At 35.6% G+C, this 23767-nt stretch overlaps 1 protein-coding gene across 1 annotated transcript in view; it reads left to right on the forward strand.

The window, feature by feature from the left end:
* Positions 1–23767, forward strand: part of LOC105550617 (probable ATP-dependent DNA helicase HFM1) — an 86944-nt gene that overhangs the window by 39171 nt on the left and 24006 nt on the right. The window contains exons 8-17 of the mRNA XM_011995572.1: positions 714–805; positions 3062–3168; positions 3264–3311; positions 7091–7188; positions 7272–7403; positions 9997–10082; positions 10302–10385; positions 10514–10671; positions 12457–12560; positions 13023–13169. Coding sequence (XP_011850962.1) covers positions 714–805; positions 3062–3168; positions 3264–3311; positions 7091–7188; positions 7272–7403; positions 9997–10082; positions 10302–10385; positions 10514–10671; positions 12457–12560; positions 13023–13169 — 1056 coding nt within the window. The remainder of the gene's footprint in view (positions 1–713; positions 806–3061; positions 3169–3263; positions 3312–7090; positions 7189–7271; positions 7404–9996; positions 10083–10301; positions 10386–10513; positions 10672–12456; positions 12561–13022; positions 13170–23767) is intronic.

Raw genomic sequence — 23767 nt, forward strand, 5'->3', positions numbered from 1 at the left:
GTGGGTACCACCACTGGGACTGTGCTGGGTCAGACCTGAAGCCAGCACAGCACTGGGCCTTGCCCAAGGCCTTTCCCTTTGGGATGGTGAGTTCCCCCAGGTCCTAGGTGTGTCCAGAGATACTGTCTGGGAGCCAGGGATTGTGGAGTCAAAAACCTTAGCAATTTACGTAGTGTTCTATTCTATTGTGGCTAAGCTAGCACTCAAACCAAAACACACATTCCTTCTCACTCTTTCCTCCCCTTTCCACAGGCAGAAGAGTCTCTGCCTGTAGTCACCACCTTTGCTGGTGCTCAGGGAGTTGTGCCAAGTCATCACTGATGTTCACTTAAAGCCCAAGGGCTCTTCTGTCAGCTTATAGTGAATGCTGCCAGGCCTGGGGCTCATCCTTCAAGGCAGTAGGCGCCCCTCTCGCCCAGGGCAGGTCCAGAAATGCTGTCTAAGAGCCGAGGCCTGGACTTGGAGACCCCAGGAGCCTCCTTGTTGCTCTACCCAACCATGACCAAGCTGATACCTGATTTTTGATTCTTGTGACAGTGCTTTTGTGTGTGCATATTGTTGTTAAAATGTGGTGTTCCCATAGCAGGGACCAATGGTCGAGGCTTCTGTTCTGCCATCTTGCTTCTCCTCCCTTCAGGAAATGTTTGTTAAACAAAAAAAGAAGTTGTTTCAGCTGATGAGGGGAGCGTTCATTTTTCCATCTTTTCTTACAGAAGCAGGAAGATTGATGGCTTGGTATTATATTACATTTGAGACGGTGAAGAAATTTTATACAATCAGTGGAAAAGAAACCTTATCAGATCTGGTAAATTAATTTTCACTAGAAAATAAATATATAATGATAGAGTATAAAATAATATTTGAGAAACAACTAATTTGTGTATCTCATATAATTTGGGAATGAATGAGCAGAAAAGAAAGCATTTCTAAGAATGCTTATGTTTCCTCTGGTATAATTCTGATCATGAGATATGGAATAATTCTTAGAATATATTATATTTTCTATTTTAACTCTTAGGCTAAGAAAATTTATATACAAAACTAAAGTAGGTATGGCAACTGCTTTACAACTTAGGTGATAATGCTAATTACCTTGGTAGTGGCTACAGAATGTAATAATATGTAAGAAAGATTCCAAGATGATGTGGTGTGATATATTAGGAAAGTCTGCCATGAGCGAAGGACAGTGAGTTGCATGCAGCATGTGTGCCACGTACTTGCAACCCTTCCCTAAATCTTTTGGGTCAGAATAGTGAGAACAATGGAAATAGAATAGTATTGGTGATGACCCAGATAAAAGAACTGACTGTAGAGAAAATGAGAATAATAACTGGTTATGCTAAAATGTCCACAATGGGGTAACTTTGCAGCTGCAGCAGTGAACAGAACCATAGGCATGTCATTGGTACATACTAATTGCATTGGTCCTTTCTCCCTTTACTTAGGACATGAATGTGAAACAATATTTATAAAAGAAAATATTTACTCTCAAATTTAAGCCATTCATTTTTATTAAAATATCTAATTTGATTACTGTGGTAAGATTATTATAGTAAAAATTACACAGTAGATTTCCAGTTATGATTGAGGAGTCACATAAACAACAATTGATGAAAGATAGAAGGTTTGTATTTTTGTGTAAACATTATTCTTAACTAAGGAGAAATCAAAGAGTTAAAAACACACACTATTAACATTAACTCATCTGATCTGGAGTTTAGCAAGTGTGTAAGAAAATTAAAACAAGTGTTAGTTCCATTTTAGATATGTGGGAAACCAAAGCACAGAGACTGCTTTGTTTGTCATCCGGCAGAAGTAGGCTCTAGAATCCAAATTTCCTAGTATCTAAAACATTCTTTCTATGACTAAATTATCCTCCGTTGAGATAATGATTTGCAAACTATAGAACAGAATAGTAGTAGTAGTAGTGTTACTGGTGGGGGTCCTTGCTCCCAGAGCTCCCAAGATGGTAGTGGGCTGCTTCCAAAATGGTGGCAGGCAACTTCCAGGATGGTGGCAAGCCTCATGTTCTCTGACCTGGGGTTCTTGGCCTCACAGATTCCAAGGAACGGAATCTTGGGCCATGAAATGAGTGTTATAGGTCTATTAGAAGCCGTGTTCCCAGAAGAGAACCGTTCAACCCAGTGACTAGTGTTCAGCTCGATTAGGACGAACCCAGGCACTTAGCCATGCAGGAACAACGGCAAGCCTTTAGTCCAATTGGGAGTGGCAGTGGGCGCCTTGCTGGATCAGGAGCACAGTCGACACCCTGCTGGATCTGGAGGGATGGAAGTCAGCTGTGGGTCTGCCACAGCAGCAAACAGCAGTGGTGGATGGCGAGCAAAGCTCAGCTAGAGCTCCAGAAGTAACAAAACACGGACCAGAAGAGTGCAGTTGCAAGATTTAATAGAGTAAAATAGAGTGAAGGCAGGGCTCCCATATAAGGGGAGGGGACCCAAAGTGGGTTGCCATAGCCAGCTGGAATGCTTGGATTTCTTTCCCGATCCTTGTCCCTCCACTGTGCTCTCAGGCAATAGATGATTGGCTATTTCTTTACCTCCTGTTTTGCCTAATGAGCATTTTAGTGAGCTCTCTGATTGGTCGGGTGTGGGCTGAGTTGCAAGCCCCATGTTTAAAGGTGGATGCGGTCACCTTTCCAGCTAGGCTTAGGGGTTCTTAGTCAGCCTAGGAAATTTCAGCTAGTTCTGTCTGTCAGTAGTAACAAAACCAATGTTTATTGAGGACTTATTTATTACTATGTGATAGGCACTGGGCTAGATATTTTAAATTCTATCTTGTTAATCTTTAAAGTCTTATTGGTATAGTCCTGGTGTCTAATGCAAAGTCTGGTATATAATAGGAGTTTGTAAGCATTTGTTAGTGAATGAATGAATCCTTAAAGAAGCAAAATGTATAAAGCAGGTTTTTAACTCTGTTATGTTGATTGATAAAACTGTGATGGTTTAAGGCAGTATGAAAAATAAATAAATGTGGAGAAAGGATGAGAGGATATAAACAAAAAATAGACTTCATTAAATGGACAACTGCTGAAATGTTATAGGTTACACTGATAGCCGGCTGCAAGGAATTTCTAGATATACAGTTAAGGATAAATGAAAAGAAAATACTGAATACTTTGAACAAAGATCCCCATCGGATAACTATCAGGTACAGAAATTGCATATGTTTTAAATAATTTTAAGAGGTTTTATTTAATTAAAATAAATAATAATACATGTTTTGCTGTGTGGTTTTATTTACAGATTTCCAATGGAAGGAAGAATTAAAACAAGAGAAATGAAAGTAAATTGGTAAAGATGATTCATACTTATGAAAGTTTTCTTTTTTTGGTTTTAAAACATATTTTAAATTTGTTTTTCTTAATACAGAAAAAATTACATAAAAATGAGTTAGAATGTGGATGTGAAATTAATTTCTTAGAACTCTCAGACTTTAAAACTGATGATTTGTGAATGCTTTTTCTTAACAAACATTTGTTCAGAGTGTATTCTGTTGAGGCAAGGTGGACGGTTGAAAGCAGACATGCTTCTTATGCTTCTCATTGTCAGGAGCTTTCAAGTTAGCTTGAATGAGAGTAATACATTTGTATTATTTGTAAATTGTGGACAGTATGAAAACCTGTGTAATAAATGTCTACTGAATGGTAGTGGCATTCTGGTAGAGACAAAGAGTAAAAGCAAAATCATTAGTAAAGGAGTGTGTATGTGACAGTGGATGACTATTCTGCCAAAAATGGGGAGTTTGTACAGAGATTAGTAATTGAAAGAGTAAATTAAGGTTACACTGTAACTTGTGACTTTTAGCAGTTTGCAATCACAAATGCAATGATACTGTTCTCTGTTATGCTAAGTGCTTGGCTTTCTGAGGATGTAGGTCTTAGTGTTATATAATTTAAGGTGAAATGATCTTTTTTAATGTGGCTCAATAAAACCAATTAGCCAAAGAATTTATTTTTCCTCCATAGCTAGAGGAGGCCATTCTTTCTTTGGGATTCTTCCTGACATCTCATTAAATTTTATCTTCCAAATACCTTTAAGTCTATAAAATAGTCTTCTCATTGTTGTTTACAATTCATCAGGCAGATTTGTAGCGTGTACCACTGAAGTTAATGTTTATTTTCTTAGCTGTACTTCTATATTCAAATATTTATTTCTATAAATTCATATATCCTTAGAGATCATAGTAAATAAACTTAAGAGATCATAGAGCCCAATCCTCTCATTTTACAAATGACATAAATGATGCCCATATAAGTTATGACTTCACCAAGGTTATGTTGCTATCTAGAACTCTTGATTTTCTCATCTTTCCCCCCAGTATACTGTGTTGCATAAATTATTGAGTCAAATTAAATCAAGTATTTTTCCACACTCATTTTCATGGGAACACTTTATTTGAACTTTCAGTGCTTCCATTAACTTTGCCTTGGCCGGGCGCAGTGGCTCAAGCCTGTAATCCCAGCACTTTGGGAGGCCGAGACAGGCGGATCACGAGGTCAGGAGATCGAGACCAGCCTGGCTAACACGGTGAAACCCCGTCTCTACCAAAAAAATACAAAAAACTAGCCGGGCGAGGTGGTGGGCGCCTGTAGTCCCAGCTACTCGGGAGGCTGAGGCAGGAGAATGGTGTAGACCCGGGAGGCGGAGCTTGCAGTGAGCTGAGATCTGGCCACTGCACTCCAGCCTGGGTGACAGAGCGAGACTCCGTCTCAAAAAAAAAAAAAAAAAACTTTGCCTTAAATTGGGTAGTATATTCTTTTGATTGAAGCTGTCAGATTTTAAAGTTTATTATACTTTATAATTTTTTTATACATGTCATAATTTAGATTCCCATTATCATTTCACGCCTTTGTGCGTCTTGTTTAAGCATAGCCAAGAAGAGAGAATGTGTGTATGTGTGGGATGGGGGATTCTTAATCCAAAATTTATAGTCTTTTGGTAGGTGTTGATGGCTAATAGTTACCTTTTTCATGGCTTTATCATATCCCTGTTACTTTGCTGAACTTCAAATCTGTTCTTCTCCAAGTAGATGTTAATCCTCTTAGTTTAGGATTTTATCTTTCAAATTTCTGGTTTCCGCCCTTTTTATTTTATTTTATTTATTTATTTATTTATTTATTTATTTGGAGACAGAGTGTTGCACTGTGGCCCAGGCTCGAATGCAATGGCATGATCTCGGCTCACTGCAACCTCTGCCTCCCAGGCTCAAGTGATTCTCCTGCCTCAGCTTCCAGAGTAGGTTTCACCATGTTGGCCAGTCTGGTCCCGAACTCCTGACCTCAAAAGTGATCCGCCTGCCTCAGGCTCCCAAAGAGCTAGGATTACAGGTGTGAGTCAGCATGCTTGACTCTGCCCTTTTAATTTAAGGCTATTTTTAAATTCTTCCTAGCTTTAATTCCTAGGTCTTCCCTCTTCAGCACTAGCTCTGTTTTCTTTAGCTGGTATTTTTCAGTGAACTGACAGGGTATGATACGGAGCCACCATACAAAGCCCTGGACTTCCCAACTCTGGATTCCCCTTTTACACACAAGAGTAAACTGTGTGTAGACTGATATGGTCTGATCATGAATGTAATTCTAACCAAAGGAATACTTCATCTCATTTAATTCTTTTACTAACCCTGGGTTAGTCATAACTACCATGTAACTCTGCCCCTATTAGTTGAGGTGGTAGAGGTGCCATCTTACCTGAGGCTGTGGCACTTCTCTTTCTACTGAGGACAAGCTCAGGGGTAAGATCACAGGACATCACTGCTTGCCTTATCTGGTGCAGAGAAACAGAGAGCCCTGCCATGGTTCTGTGAAAAGTGTCCTATTTATTATTAGATATATTGCTTTTTAATATAAATAAATATTACTTCAAAAGTCTTATTTTTACTCCAGCAATTTTGTACTCCACATTTGTGCATCCTTAGGTAACTTAACAAGGAGTTTTATTTACCCAGCATTTAAAAGCACCCCATTTACATTTTTCTGTCAGTTCCTTCTTTGATAGTATACTGTGTATCTTTGTAACTATTTCTTATTAGTTGATATAAAATAATTTTCAGAAGCATATACCATAGCCAAAAAGAGTGAATAGTTTAAATTTCTGTTGTATACATCCATTCCAGGAAGTGAGTTGATTACTTCTTTCAATTTTCATGTATCTTCTGCTAAACTAAATCATGAAATATAACTATTCTACCCTTTTTCTTTGTATAGCTGACTGTATTGGTCTTATCAAGAGACCTCCTTCTACTGGAGGAGTTTAGGAAGAAATTTGTTATTTAAAAGAGATCCCCTTAAGAGAGTAATAATACGTACAGTAACTTTAGTTTAGTTAGAACCATCAGTGATTTGCATATCAGTGCCTGATTAGGTAAGTTTATGGGCAAAACAGGTAGTAAAGAACCCGGGATATAGTAGGCACACAGGCACTAGTGTCTTTTTTCTCCTTATGTAACTAACACCTCAAATTTAGTAGCCAAGCAGCTTCTGGTTTTGAATAACCAGCTAATATGCTACTGACCTTCATACACTGAACAGAGTTATCAGCACCTAATACTATGCCTGGCACTTAATAAGCATTTAATAAAAATTTGTTGATTAAAAAAGTTGTATTTGTTGATTAAACAAGTTGTATTATTTTTCTCTAATTCCTTGAAAAGAAATAGTAGAGCCAAAAGATAGAACTGTATTGGAGGAGAATATGAAAACAATTTGAGATAGTTGAGATTAAAGTAACAGTCTCAGTGAAAGTCTCCTGTGATTTTTATCAATCTAGAGATTATAATGAAAGTTGGAGAAGAAATGAGATCTTTTAGAGAGAGAGAGAGAGAGAGAGAGAGAGAGAGAGATTGAGTGAATAAAGAAGAGCAATAAATAAATAAAGACAACTTTGAGGATTTGGGAAAAAGGGAAGGAACTTTTATTATTGACCTGCAATAATAACTATGCAAGATAGTCATGTAGTATTGCAGAAATTAAGGCAGAGAAAAGTTTTAAGAAGGAATGCTTCAGTGAGTGATGTCAAATACTGTAAGATAGATAACCTTTAAAAGGGAGTAACAATTTTTTTCTTTCCCCCAGTCTTATTCAGGCTCAACTAGGATGCATTCCCATACAAGATTTTGCTTTGACGCAAGATACCGCAAAGATTTTCAGACATGGCTCCCGAATTACAAGATGTATGTTACAGGATTAGTGGATTTTAAATATTTTTTCCAATAAACTAGTATATTAGATTTAACACTGGAAACTTTTTTTTTAGGGTTGTCAGATTTTGTAGCTGCTCAAGAAAAGAAGTTCACCGTACTATTGAATAGTTTGATTTTAGCTAAATGTTTTAGGTGTAAACTTTGGGAAAACTCTCTGCATGTATCCAAACAACTGGAAAAAATTGGTAGGTACTGAATATAAGCAGGCAGTTTGGCCATGTCTGCAATTTATTCACTGTTAGTAAAATTATTCTGTGATGATTACAGACCTTCAAGGGAGATATGTGTTTGTAGGCTTAAATAAGTGCTGTACTTTACTTCCAAAAATCTGATTTTCATTTGCTCCTGCTTAAAAGATTCCATTTGAAATCAACTGAATGATATATGAGTACATGAGAAACCTAATAAAAATTAATGCTGTCATTTGAAAATTTTTTCTCATACCAGGAGGGAAATTTGGTTATAATAATTAGGTAACTATGTGATGCCCTCTCTTCCACTTTTATGACTAATATTTTGTTTTGATCTCAATTACAAGGTACAGAGTTAGCAGTCCCAGCTGTTCCTAATTCATTACAGAAAATTATGTCACTTTTTTATGTCTTAATTTTTTTTTTTTTATTTTCAATAACAGTAGGGTATTAATACTGATTTTTCATAGAGATTCTGTAGACAAAAGATTGTGCCTGATTATTTTGTCTATGGGAACCTTGTGTAGTGTGCGCTCTGAGACTATAGGGAGTACCATTTACAAAGGATTTTCCTGTTTGGTACCTGTGAGCTTGTGACCCTATTCCTTCTTAGATAGCTAGAATTCTAAAAAGAGAGTCACTATCTTATGACTGACAGCCTTGTTAGTTTTACAATTTTGTATGCATCTTGGGGGTATCAACAAATTAAATAATGGATTTTTAGGGATGTTTTGATATTTATTTGAACAAAAATTACCAACTGTTTATGAAGAAGTCCTACCTTTTGTATCTGTGAAATTTGAAATCAGTGGGGTAGCAGAGGGCTGACTAGGAAGTCATGGGAGCTGGGGTGAAGGGGAGATTGGCTGGTGCAAGTAAGGGGAGAGATTCTTGATGGAAAGGGTAACCTTCTTACAGAAGTCCTGATAACCAAATACCACATCCATCCCACAAAGGCAAGAGTTCTCAATTGGAAAGGTGGTTCCATACAACATTTAGAAAATTTTGAAATTTGGCTAAGTGATTACTAGTAAATTTCATTATACTTGAAAAAGCCAATCTTTCTGGCTTTCTAGAGTATTGTCAATATGAGCATCCATTGCATTCTGTCCCTTCCAGATTGGTGAAACTAACCTGTTTTCACACATACTCATTACAGCTGAACAGAAAAAAGCAAATATTACCCAGAAAAAAAAAACCCGTATAATAGAAAAGTGAGAGAATCCAAACAAAAAGTTAAATCCAAGTTGTTACTGAGCATCTTGAAAAAAATAATGCATAGAAATTGATTTTAATGGTGGCTATAAACTAAAAAGTTAAAAGTCAATAAATATTTTGAGGGGAAATGGAAATCAACATTGAGGAATTATGAATACTAGAAGCTGTGTCTTAAGAAGAACTAAGAGAAATTCCCAAGAACAAGTAAATATATGAGTAAGGAAATAGTGTCATGCCTTCACTAGTAATATATGTAATATATATGCCTTAGACAAGGTAGTAATATTTTGGAATTTTATACTGCTCAGTGTCTTCTATTTGGGGATTTGGATAAATTCATTCATAAGCATATAAGAATTTTAAATTCTGCCTTCTGACAGTATAAGGAAATAGGAAAATTTCAAAGAAGAAAATGAACTTGATGTTTTTTGTTGTTTGTTTTTGAGATGGAGATTCGCTCTGTTGCCCAGGCTGGAGTACAATGGCATGATCTCGGCTCACTGCAACCTCCGCCTCCCATATTCAAGTGATTCTCCGCCTCAGCCTCCCGAGTAGCTGGGATTACAGGCATGTGCCACCTCGCCTGGCTAATTTTGTATTTTTAGTGGAGACGGGGTTTCTCCATGTTGGTCAGGTTGGTCTCGAACTCCCGACCTCAGGTGATCCACCTGCCTCGGCCTCCTAAAGTGCTGGGATTACAGGCATGAGCCACTAGGCCCAATCGAATTTGATGTATTTAAGGAATAAAATGAAAGCAAGAGTGACTGGAGAGTAGTCAGCAAGAGGAGAGTTAAAAGACATTAGATTTGAGACATAGACTGTAGTCAAGTCATATCAGTAAGGAAATTTGACCCCAGTAAGGAAATTGCCACTTCATTCTAAATGCAGTGGAAAAGCATTGGAAGTTTTAGGCAGTAGAGTAAAATAGTCTGGTTTAGGTACAGAAACATAGAACTGTATTTCTGAGACAGAAATGAGAGCCATAGTTTCATGAAGCAGTATTCCCTTGCTTCATTCAAGCATGATCTTTGAATCATGTTGCCTTTCTTTCAAGCATGAGTACAAAAGTACGTATCTGTTGGTGATTGGCCTATGGATGACATATAGTGAAACTAAACGTCCATCATGTGGACCAGTTTCTCTTTCTTTTATAAAGCAAATGCATATTTTATTTGTCTGAATAAATATGAATAATTGAATAATGTCACAAACCAAATAATCCAACTGAAAACTTTTTACAAAAACTATCAGTTAGTTATTTGACTGGATCTTTAAATTTTTTTTTACTAATTTAGTTGTTATATATTTAAATATATGTTTTATTTAAAGTGGATTATTTTTAAGTTGTTATTTGATTAATTTTCCACAGGTATAACATTGTCAAATGCAATCGTAAATGCTGGTTTGACTTCCTTTAAAAAAATAGAAGAGACAGATGCAAGGGAACTTGAATTGGTATTTATATTCACTTATTCCTAATTCCGGAATTCTATCTAAATTCTGAGGCCTCCCTTTATTTCTATTAAAAGTTATTTTCCTTCTCATAGTCATAAGTATTTTAACTTACCAAGGTTTTGGGTGATAAGCATTATTAAAGCTATGTATTCTAAAAAATATTTTACTGAAAGAATTTCACGTGTTGTGGTAAGGATATAATGATGTAAATATTTTTAGATTTTAAATAGACATCCCCCCTTTGGAACCCAGATAAAAGAAACTGTGATGTATCTACCAAAATATGAACTTAAAGTGGAACAGGTAAATATTTTCTGTTTCTTAGATATTTTATTGTCTTTTCAGAAATAAAGCTACCCATAAATAGGCTTCAGCTGAGTATGAGAAGTAAGATTATTTTTAACACTTTTTATACTTGTCCTTTTTTAAAGATTACAAGATACAGTGATACGACGGCAGAAATATTAGTGACTGTTATATTAAGAAACTTTGAACAGCTACAAACTAAAAGAACAGCGTCGGATTCTCACTATGTTACCTTAATCGTAGGTGATGCAGATAATCAGGTAGTTTATCTGCACAAGATTATGTAAGTATGAAATTCCTGACATTTGATTTTATTTCTAAGCATATACTGTAAAAGAAAAATTCTACTGGAAAAAAACAAAAAAAAAAAGATCATTGTGGGATCAACTAAATTACATTTTCCTGACCCAATAATGGGGTAGTTTGTCTATTTTTCTATTAAAGAAGATACTAACATTGGGTCTGTTTTAAATTGTTATATTGAATACTCAAATGAACAAAGTATAAAACCTATCACCATGGTCTGAAACAAGTGAGTAGATTACCTCTAGGAGGTCTTTCTTATTTCACTGCTTTTCTCCAGTCATTCATGGCCCTAGTATTTTTTGGATGCAGTCTTTCTTCTACTGTCCTCAAAATACACCTTCTACTTCCAAATTAAGATCTAACAAATTACTATAGCTCCATTGTAGGATCCAAACAAACAAAGCAAATGTATAGAGGAGGTACCCTCCCTTATATCTAGTTCTGTTGCATGCCATTCTATAATTTTTACTGCAGCATTTTTCCAGATACTATTATTTTCCCCCACGATATCATAAGCAATCTCTAAGTATCATTGCAGCTATAACTAATACTTTTTTACACTTAGTAGGTTCCAAATATTGAATTATTTAATATTTGTATGAGACAGGTGCTATCCATATTTTGTAGAGGAGAAAATTGAGACAAAAAGAGTTTAATGAGTTTATGATTAATCAAACCTTAATCATGGTCATATAGCTAGTTAATAGCAACATCTAGATTTGAACCCAAGCAATTTGACTCCAGAGCGTAGACTGCCAACCGTATTACTGTACTTGTAAGTTCAGGAATGGCAGTGATTCTGAAATGGGAGTCTCCTAATTGCGCCAGTATACTAGAAGATACCTTCCCAAAAAGTCGCATGCAAGGTTTCTGAAGGGACTGCAGTGACCAGGATATCCCTTTCACTGGTAACTGCTCTCCTGCAGCTAACCATGACCCACTTACAGAGAATATGCTATTGTACAAATCTTTGTTCTCTGTGACTAATAAATCTATGACTATATGAGACTAAAATAAGTTCAGTCATAAAATTGGTTGCTGGTTTGTTTGTAATACTTTTAGATACAAACCATTTTATATCAATTTAAAAATACTATTGAAATTGTTCTCATAATACATGTAACCTACGTATAGCCAGTTTAAAATGGTAGCAATTTAAGGACAAGCCCATGTGCTATTAATACAAAGTATATATTCTTATTGGGACTAACATGAGTAAATGCAAGTTAGAAACAGCTGTAATTAAGAAAATTAGAGATCAGAGGGGGTGACTCACACCTGTAATCGTAGCACTTCGAGAGGCTGACGCAGGAGGATCACTTAAACTTAAAGCCCAGAGTTTCAGACCAGCCTGGGCAACAAAGTGAGACCCTATTTGTACAAAAATAAATGAATAAATAATCTGGGCTTAGTGCCAATGTGCCTGTGGTCCCAGCTCCTCAGGAGAGCGAGGCAGGAGGACTGCCTGAGCCTAGAAGTTTGTGGCTGCAGTGAGGTATGATTGCACCACTGCACTTCAGCCCAGGCAACAGAGTGAGACTCTGTCTCAAAAAAAAAGAAAATTAGTTAATTTTTTAAAAATCATGGTCAAGAGACTGCCTTTGAACTCTGTTTTTCTCCCTCCTTAAAAGTTGGGGAAAGCAGTTTTCAGTAATTGATTTCAGTTACTACTAGAGAGTTTCTTAAGAACAATCAGCCCTTGACGATTAATATGTATTTCATTCAGTGTTTGGATCACTATTTAAACTATACTGTTTTTTAGGGATTCTGTTTTGCTAAAAGCTGGAAATTGGGCTAAAAAGATTGCTGTGAAGAGAGCTCTTAAATCTGAAGATCTTAGCATAAATCTAATAAGTTCTGAATTTGGTAAGTTAATTGAAGTAATGAAGATGTGAATATAAATAACATAATTGCATTTAAAAATTACATCCTTTATGCTGGTACAGAAAAACAGTAAAAATGGTATAATGCAAAAATAATATATTTAGATAATGTGAATAAACTTTAAAGGAAGTTTCATGTATTTAGGTATGTAAAAGATATCGTGGACCAGGATGCCATAATTAAAAGTTTATCTTTTCATTTATAGTTATTTTATTTTCCTAGATAGTTAAATTGCAGTTATTGTTGGAAGATTTTTATTTTTATAATGATCAATGTATAATTTTTTAGTTGTCGTATTTTTTAACCTTTCAACATATTTTAACTTTGTGGACTTCTTAGCTCTAGAAGTTATAAAAATATAAGAGAGATAAAAAGAAATGTGTTCTCATATGTGGATTTATATGACTTAAATAAGCATTTGTATACTTTTTTTTCATTTTCCAGTTGGGCTTGATGTTCAGCAGAAATTTACAGTCTTTTACTTAGAACCCAAGAGGTTTGAAAATCAAATGACTATGCAAAGAAAATCTGAAACACAGATTTCCCATTCTAAACTTTCAGATAGATCTACAGTGGCAGGACCTAATAAAGGTAAATAGCTCTATTAATTCTTATTTTATATTAAAGCAAAAGTATGGCTAGAGAGGAATATCAGTGTTATGGTACTGCAACACTCCGATTGAGGATACTCTGGAATAAGATATTTAAGCTTCATAGTTATTGCATTAATAGTATATAGTAGAGATTCTTATAGTTAGTATTTGTCAAATTGGGGTGATAATTGGGGAACAAGTTTTTTGATTCACCTTTTGGTATATGTATTAGTCCGTTTTCGTGCTGCTGTTAAAGACATACTTGAGACTGGGAAGAAAAAGAGATTTAATTGGACTTACAGTTTCACATGGCTGGGGAGGCCTCAGAATCATGGTGGGAGTTAAAAGGCACTTCTTACATGGCGGCAGCAAGAGAAAAATGAGAAAGAAGCAAAAGCAGAAACCCTTGATAAACCCATCAGATGTCATGAGACTTATTCACTATCAGAATAGCAAGGGGAAAACTGGCCTCCATGATTCAGTTACCTCCCTCTCAGTGCTTTCCACAACATGTGGGAATTCTGGGAGATACAATTCAAGTTGAGAGTTTGGTGAGGACACAGCCAAACCATGTCAGTATACGTTTTTCCTTTTCCATACTTATGCCATCGTTACAGCCATTGTCAGGGGAGAGCAAGTGATGTACAAGAATCAACAGATCTGTTAAGACAAATCAGAGTGAAAATGAATTATTGTTTTTTATTATGGGAATTTTTCAAACATATACAAAAGTAGATAGAAGTATATGATGAACTTTCATTTACTCATTATCCACTTTAAACAGTAATTAACTCATGGCTACTACTTTCATCTGTACCTCTCTTTAGTTTTTTTCCATCCATATTTTGAAGCAAATTTTAGATATCGCATGATTTCCTCCATACATGTTTCATTATATATCTATCTAAATGGTAAAGATTTTTTTAAACTACAATACTTTAATAAATAAAAACTAATATCCAATATTAAGTCAGGGTTCAAATTGTCTCATAAATATTGTAGATATATTATCATCTTCATACCATCTAGATATACCAGATTAACTCCTGAGTTCTTTTGGCTGTTTCCAGTAGTTTTGATAGTTTCTTTGCTATGCAGAGTAACATGCTGTTCTAGGCTCATCTTGTATACATCTAGCTTCAGTCCCATACATAATAAACCCTTTGTTCAAGAAGCCTTTTTTTTAATGTTAGTAGGTTTCAGAAATCACAATCTGTGTCCTAGAGGAGCTCATTGCCTTTGACTGATCATGATCTCTTAGATTTTTTCATGCATAGAGTTAAGTATTATGTGATTACTTTTTTGTCTTAAAAGACATTATGAATTCATACTTATCAAATCAAATTCAGAGATAACAGAATTTATCCTTAAACTCAATTATCTATATATGCCTTCTATCATGCTGAGAAACTTGGTTCTCAATGGCTCAAAAATAATAGAATATCACTAATTTTCTATCCTTTATATACATTACACACACAATAAACAGTCTGAAAATAGCAGCATCAGACTATCACTCTTAATATGATCATTAAAATTTGAGAATTATTTTACAGGTATTTTTGTTCTTAGACTGTATCTTACTATCTTAGACTATATCTCAATAGTAAAATTATGTGTTTAAAAATCACTTGGAATAGATCCTCTGTGTGCGGCCATGTCACTCTGGATACATATACTTTCATTTGTTTCATTTTATTTTATATTTTTAGGAATAGCTTTTAAAAATTAATTTTGTTTTATAATAATGTAAAACATTTACATGTCTCTGTAATTAAATCTACAAAACAAGCACTAAATATATAAACACTTGCAGCATAGGCAGTCTGCCTTGCAGTGCATTCTCGTTCAGTTGGTCCTATTTTCACCCTTTTGACCCCGTAAGGGGAGCAGTTAACAGACACTGGGGAATTTGAGAGCAGCAGTGTGATTAGTCATGCTCTCTGAATAGTATTGGCAATTATGATAAATAGTAACTGCAGTGAGTAGTGGCAGGAAGAGCACATTTAGAACCATTCTGTGAGCTCATGAACATTCATCTTCTTCCTTTTGAAGAACACAAGAGAGCTTCCATTTCTGGGTAGGATATGGTTTTGTGGTAGGCCAGTGCTTCCCCAGCTACAACTATGAAAACCTTCATACCTTATAAAATTATAATTTTTAGGGCATCAGAGATTTGTGGAAGCAATAAGGACTAAAGGAACTAAAATTCTTATAAAAAAGCTAGGTAGACCATGCCCTATAAAGGGGTTTACATGATCAGCCACTCACCATGTTTGCCTGACAGAGAAAAAGGGAAACCTCTTCTGGTGAAATATAATCTGGAAACCACCCACACAATGTCTGTCATATGATAAAAAAATTATGAGGCCTGCAAAGAGACAAGACCATATGACTGATAATCAACTGTGTAAAGAAACAAGCCAGACATGGTGACACACACTAGTAGGGCTAGATATTCAGGAGGCTAAGGCAGAAGGACTTCTTCAGCCCAGGACTTTGAGGCTGTAGTGCACTGTGATCACGTGTGTGAAGTTGCCACTGCACTCCAGCCTGGGTCACATAGCAAGACCACATCTCTTTTAAAAAAGTATAAAATAATTATGATTAATATTTTCAAGAAAATACAGAAAAAATAGGTAAATGCATGAAAAGATGGAAAGTTTTACCAGATAATTAAAATCTATACAGAGATTTAAATGGACTTTCTAGAACTGAAAATACAGTATCTGAAGTGAAGAGCCAGTTGGGTAGGTTTAACATTAGGTTCAATATAAGCAAATGTAGGATTTGTGGGCTTTGAGACATATCAGTAGAAAATATCCAAATTGAAGCCCAGAGATAAGAGAATGGAAAGAACACAAAGGAATATAATACGCAAAAAAAAAAAAAAAAAAAAAAAAAAAGGTCTAGCATATGCATAATTAAAGTCCCAGAAGCAGAGTAGAGAGAGAATGGGACAAAATTAACCTTGAAAGAGACAATGGCAGAGTCCATTTCAAAATAATAAAAGACATCAACCAACAGATTTAGAATTTTGGTAAACCCCAAACAGAGGCAAATACAGGGAAAACCACACCTGGACACATTGTAGCAAAACTGCTGAAAATGTTAAAATTAGACACATCATTTATGCATTCCCTTCAAAAGAGCAACAGCGAAACTGACAGCTGACTTCTCAACAATAATGATGGAAAACAGAAGACAATGGAATGCCATATTCAAAATTTTACCAACCTAGGTTTCTGCCCAGTGGAAAATATCCTTCACGATGAAAGTGAAAAAAGACATAGAGAAAGAAAATAACTAAATAACTTTATCACTGTTAGTATATTTATCAGCCTGAATTAAAATAAATACTAAGGCCAGGCTTAGTGGCTCATGCCTATAATCCCAGCACTTTGGGAGGCCAAGATGGGCAGATCTCTTGAGCCTAGTAGTTCAAGACCAGCCTAGGTAATGTGGTGAAACCCTGTCTCTACAAAAAAATTAAATTAGTATGGTGACGTGCACCAGTGGTCCCAGCTACTTGGGAGGATCATGTGACCCAGGGAAGTTGAGGCTGCAGTGAGCTGAGATCACACTACTACACTCCAGCCTAGGTAACAGAGTGAGACCCTGTCTCAAAATAAAAAATAAAATAAAATAAATGCTAAAGAGATTTCCTTAGAGGAAAATGATCTCAGATGAAAACATGGATGTACTGGAGGGAATGAAGAAGAGTAGAAAGGATAAATATATGGCTAAATATAAACTGACTATGTAAAACAATAATTGAAATGGCTTTCAGAGTTTAAAATATATGTGGAAATAAAATGCAAAGCAAAAAATTACAAGCTTGCATCTCAAGAATATGCCATATCAAACAATAATGTAACAAGAAAAACAGAAATCAACGATACATAGGATATAAATATACAACAGAGAAAAATCAACAAAGCTGAGATTTGGTTCTTAGAAAAGATAAATAAAATTAAGAACTCTCTATGAGTGAAGACTGATCAAGAGAAAAAGAAAAAACACAAGTAACAATATCAAGAATGAAGAAGAAGATATTACATTGTACATCAAAACGTTACTGAAGATATTCAAAAGCACAAAAACAAGATATTAACAATTTCGTAATGATAAATTTGACATAGTTTGAGTTAAAATGAGAAAATTTATTGAGAAGCAGAGCTTACCAAAACTGACAGAAGAAAATAAAAACTGAGTAGTCTGATACTAGTGAGACTTTGTCTCAACAAAAAGAAAAAAAAGCAAAAAAGAATTAAAGAAATTGTCATTATTTCTAAGCAACATGATTATAGAGAAAATCCAAAAGACTCTATGGACATGCCGTTGGAATTAATATGTTTAGAAATATCACTGAATGCAGTCAATATAAAAAACAATTGTACAATAGCACCAAAAAGAATAAAATACTTAGGAATAGATTGAACAAAAAAGCATAAGAATTGAACATTGAAAACTACAAAACACCATTGAAATAAATTAAAGAAGTTCTAAATAAATTGAAAAATATTTTATGTTAGTGGATTGACAGTCAATATTGTTAAGATGGCAGCACTTCTCTTATTAATACACAAATTCAACAAAGTCCATATCAAAATCCTAGCTGTATTTTTTGCAGAAATTCACAGGCTGATCCTAAAATTCGTGTGGAAATACAAGGGACCCAGAATAGCCAAGCCAACCTTGGAAAAAAAAGAACGAAGGTAGAGGACTCACAATTCTTGGTTTCAAAACTTGTTACAAAGCTGCAGTAATTAAGACAAGGTGCTGCTGTCATAATAATAGACATAAAGATCAATGGAATACAACTGAGAGTATAGAAATAAACCTATACCTCTCTGCCAATTGATTTTTGACAAGGATGCCAAAACAATTTGATGGTAAAAGAATTTGAAAATAATTTTTCAAGAAATAGGGCTGGGGAACTGCATAGACACATGCAAAAGGATATATTTGGACTCCTACCTCATACCATATACAAAAACTAACTCAAAATGAATCAAAGACCTAAAGGTAAGAGTTAAAACTATAAAACTCACTAGGTGCGGTGGCTCATGCCTGTAATCCCAGCACTTTGGGAGGCTGAGGTGGGTGTATCACCTGAGGTCAAGAGTTCAAGACCAGCCTGGCCAAGATGGTGAAACCCTGTCTCTACTAAAAATACAAAAAAAAAAAAAGTTAGCTGGCCATGGTGGTGGTGCCCTGTAATCCCAGCTACTCAGGAGGCTGAGGCAGGAGAATCACTTGAACCCAGGAGACGGAGGTTGCAGTGAGCCAAGCTCACTCCATTGCACTCCAGCCTGGGCAGTAAGAGTGAAACTCTGTCTCAAAAACAAACAAACAAAAAACCCTATAAAACTCTTAAAATAAAATATAGGTGTATATCTTCATTCATCCATTACCATGTACAAGGCAACAGTTTCTTAGGTATGACATGTAAAGCTCTAGCAACCAAAGAAACAATAGATGAATTGGACTTAATCAAGATTAAAAACTTTTGTGCTTCAGAGGACACTATTAAGAAGGTGAAAAGACAACCCACAGAATGGGAGAAAATACTGCAAATCATATATATCTGATAACAAACTAGTATTGAGTATATATAAAGAAATCTTACATTTCAACAGTAAAAAGACAAATAGCCCAATTAAAATTAGTCAAGGGGCTGGGCACAGTGACTCATGTCTGTAATCCCAACACTTTGGCAGACTGAGGTGGGTGGATCACTGGAGGTCAGGAGTTCAAGACCACCCTGGCCAATATGGTGAAACTCCATCTCTACTAAAAAATACGAAAGTTATCCAGACATGGTGCACGCCTGTAATCCCACCTACTCAGGAGGCTGAGGTGGAAGAATTGCTTGAACCCAGGAGGTAGAGGTTGCAGTGAGCTGAGATTGTGGCACTGCACTCCAACCTGGGTGACAGAGTGAGACTTAGTCTCAAAAATAAAATAAAAATAAAACTAGTCAAGAGATCTGAAGAGACATTTTCCAAAGAAGTGATACAAATGGTTAACACACATATGAAAAGATCCTCTACATTGTTAGTCAACGCAGAAATGCAAATCAAAACTACAGTAAGATACCACTTCCCACTCAGTAGGATGGCTTTAGTCAAAATGATGAACGATAGCATGTGTTGATAAGGATAGGGAGAAACTGGAACCTCATACACTGCTAGTGGAAATGTAAAATTGTGGACTGCTTTGAAAAACAGTAGTTCCTCAAGAAATTTAACACGGAATTAACATATGATCCAGCAATTGTACTCCTAGGTGTATATCCAAAAGAATTGAAAACATAATCATATGAAAACTTAGACATGAATGTATATAGCTGCATTATTTATAATAGCCTAAACTGGAAACAACCCAAATATCTATCAGCTGATGAATAGATAAGCAAAATGTGGTATATCCATACAATAGAATATTATTCAGCCAAAAAGAAAAACTAGTGATACATGCTACAGCACCGATGAGCCTTGAAAACATGCTAGATAGAAACTAGTCACGAAAGACCAGATATTGTATGGTTCAATTCATATGAAACGTCTACAACAGGTAAATCTATAGAGACAGAAAGTAGATTGGTGGTTGTCAGGGGTTGAGGGCAGAAATAAATGAGAAATGACTACTAATAGTTATATGGTGGGTTTTTTGTGTGTGGTGATGACAGTGTTCTGGAATTGTATGATGACTGTTGCACAACCTTGGGAATACACTAAAAAGTCACTGAATTGTACAGTTTAAAAATGTGAATGGTATGGTATGAATTATAATTTAATTAAGAAATTTAAAAGTCCATTGTATTCCTATATACCAGCAAAAAGGAGAAATTATAATTTTAAAACAGCATTTACAATAGCATAAAATATCAACCTGGTAATAGAATAACAAAAGATGCTCAAGACCACTACATGAAAACTAAAAATCATTTTTTAAAGGAAATTAGGGAAAACATACATTAATTAAATAAGATACCATTTCAAGGACTAAAAAGTTTAATATTTTAAAGATATCAGTTCTCGCCAAATTAATCTTTATCTTCAATGCCATCCCAATTTCAGCAGGGTTTTGTTGTTGTTGTCATTTTTTTCTGAAATGACCAGCTAATTGTAAAATTCATTTGAAAATTCAAAAGGACAGGGTAGTCAGGGCAAACTTGAAGAAAAAGATATTTGGGCAACCTACTTTACTAGATATCAAGACCTGTTATTAAACAATAGATAAAAGAATGTGATGTAGGCATAAGGATAGACACATTAACCAGTGGAATGGACTAGAGTCCAGAAACACACCTAAAAATAATACAGTCATTAATTTCTGACAAAGGTGAAGTGCCATGCAGTTGGAAAAAGGACAGTCTTTCAATAAATGCTGCTAGACCAACTGGACGTCCATATTGAAAAAATTGTATGTCAGGCTGGGCACAGTAGCTCACGCCTGTAATCCCAGCACTTTGGGAGGCTGAGATGGGCAGATCACGAGGCCAGGAGATTTAAGACCATCCTGGCTAACACGGTGAAACCCCATCTCTACTAAAAATACAAAAAATTAGCTGGGCATGGTGGCAGGCACCTGTAGTCCCAGCTACTCAGGAGGTAACTGGCATGAACCTGGGAGGTGGAGCTTGCAGTGAGCCGAGATTGCCACTGCAGTGCACAGTGCAGCCTGCGTGGCAAAGTGAGACTCCGTCTCACAAAAAAAAAAAAAAAGAAAGAAAAAAATTGTATGTCAACCCTGACCTCACACTGTACACAAAATTTATTTCCAAATAGATGACTGATTTAAATGTGAAAGAAAAACAATAAAACTTTTAGAGGAAAAAAAATAGGTCTTCAAGACCTTGGGATAGGTTGGCTTTTTTTTTTTTTTTTTTTTTAAACAGGGCACTAAACGTTCTGACCATAAAAACACCATGAATTTGACTATGTTAAAATTAAGAACTCTGTTCATCAAAAAGATACCATTAAGAGAGTGAAGGGTGCAACTCACTGAATGTGAGGAAAAAAATTGAATACATATACCTGGTTCTTATGAGCTGAATTATGTGCACCCCCAAATTAATATGCTGAATTCATCAGAGTGCGACTCTATTTGGAGATAGGGTCTGTAAAAGATAATTGAATTAAAATAGGGTTCCTTAGGGTGAACCCCAATCCAACATGACTGGTGTTCTTATAAGAAGAGGAAATTAGGATGCAGACACGCATGGAGGGAAGATCATGTGAAGACACAGTGAGCGATAAACATTCACAAGCCAAGGAGAGGAACCCTACCAACACCTTAATCTTAGACTTGTAGCCTGTAGAATTGTGAGACAATAAATTTCAGTTGTTTAAGCCACTCAATCTGCCACTTTGTTATGGCAGCCTTAACAAATTAATACACTGAAAAGAACGATTTTACATAATATATAAAGAACTCTTATGTGTATAAGTAAATATTTTAAAAATGAGTACCCAATTGAACAGACACTTCAAAATAGAAGATATCCAAAAAGTCAAGAACATATTAAAGGGTATTTAAGTTCATTAGACAATGTGAGAATGAAAATCTACAATGAAATATTGCTGTATCGTTGTTCAACCATCAAAAGGACTTACGTGAAAAAGAAAAAAGTATTGATAAGGATATATAACAACTGTTACTCTTAATCACTAATATGATTATAGATTGATACAACTACTTCAGAAAACTAGCAGTATTTATTAAAGCTTAGCATATGCATTCTATGATAGAGTAATTCCCCTGGCATATTATGTGATAGCGCAATTCTTCTTCTAGGTGTATACCAGATAGAAGTGTGCATATATGTTCACCAAAAGATGTATTTTGGAATGTTCATAGCAGTACTACCATATTAGCCCTAAAATGGAAACCAGCCAAAAGCTCATCAGCAGTTAGACAGACAAATGAATTGTGGTATATTGACCCAATAGAATTCTACAGGGGTCAGAAAACTTTCTTAAAAGGCCAGATAGTCAATGTTTTTGGTTTGCAGACTATAGATCTTTATAACTATGCAAGTCTGTCTTTGTAGGTCTTTGCAACCCAAAAGCAGCCGTAGATAATATGTAAATGAATAGACATAGGTGTATTCCAGTAAAACTTTATTTACAAAAATAGATGGCTGGCCCATGGACTATAGTTTCCAACCCCTGCTATAGAGCAAGGAGATTGAATTAGCTATGACTACACACAACAATATGAGTGAATATCACTAACATAAAGTAAAGCAAAAGAAGCCAGACACAAAAAGTAATACTGTATGCTCGAGCCCATGTATATAAATTGCAAAAATAAGCACTACTAACTCTCATGGTTTGAACTGTGTTTCACAAAAACATATGTTGATGTTCTAATCCCTGGTACCTGTGAATGTGATCTTATTTGCAATAGTTTGCAAACGTAATCAAGTTAACTGGACCCTAATCCAATAGGACTGCATCCTAATCCAATACGACTGGTGTCCTTATATGAAAAGGCAAAAAGACACAGACACAGAGAAAAGTCCATATGAATACCGATACAGAGGAAAGACAGCCATGCAAAGACAGAGGCAGAGATTATAGTTCTGCTCCCACAAGCCAAGAAATGTCTAGAGCTATCAGAAATTTGGAAGAGTCAAGGAAGGATCCTCCCCTAGAGGCTTCAGAGGGAGTATGGCTCTGCCAACAACTTTATTTCAGACTTTTAATGTTCAGAACTGTGAAAAAATAAATTTCTGTTGTTTTAAGCCACCCAGTGTGTGGTATTTTGTTATAGCAGCCCTAGAAAACTAATATACTAATCTGTGCTGTTAAAAGTCAAGATAAAGGTTACTCTTGACAGAGTTGACTAGAATAGGACAGAAAGATAGTTTCTAGGGGTGCTGATATTTCTCTGTTGTGGGTAGTACTGAACCCTATATATATTATTTCCTTATTAAGTCAAGAACTTTCACCTTTTCACTTAAAGGAAACACTTTACAGCTTCTCTTTGGCACATCCAAATTGCCAGCATCACTACTCTTGTTCTTTGGAGCCATTATTAAGTAATATAAGGGTTACTTGAACACAAGTACTGTGATACCGTGACCGTCGATTTGATTATTGAGACAGCTACCAAGGGACTAAGGGGTGGTTAGCATATACAACCTGGATATGCTGGACAAAGGGATGATTCACATCCAGGGCAGAATGAAGTGGGACAGCTTGAGATTCTATCACGCTACTCAGAATGGTGTGCAGTTTAAAACTTACGAAATATTTAATTCTGAAAATTTTCATGTAATGTTTTCAGACCAGAGTTGACCTTGTATAACTGAAACTGTGGAAAGTAAAATCATGGATGAAGGGGGCTACTGTATGTAGTCATCCAAATCTTAGGAACTTATGCACATCCCTGTTGTACAATTCAAGTTTTATATGTAAATGTATATATCCCTGGATAAAGATACACAATTATACCTTTAAACATAACATACATACACTCTTTCTCAGTAACTGACACAATGACGGGTCAATACATTACCCTACTAAGGTTGTGACACCAAATTTGGGCCTTTTCAAAACAATCCAAATTTCACTTGTTCTA

Source organism: Mandrillus leucophaeus, unplaced genomic scaffold (genome assembly GCF_000951045.1).
Source record: "Mandrillus leucophaeus isolate KB7577 unplaced genomic scaffold, Mleu.le_1.0 Scaffold492, whole genome shotgun sequence".
Taxonomy (NCBI): Eukaryota; Metazoa; Chordata; class Mammalia; order Primates; family Cercopithecidae; genus Mandrillus; species Mandrillus leucophaeus.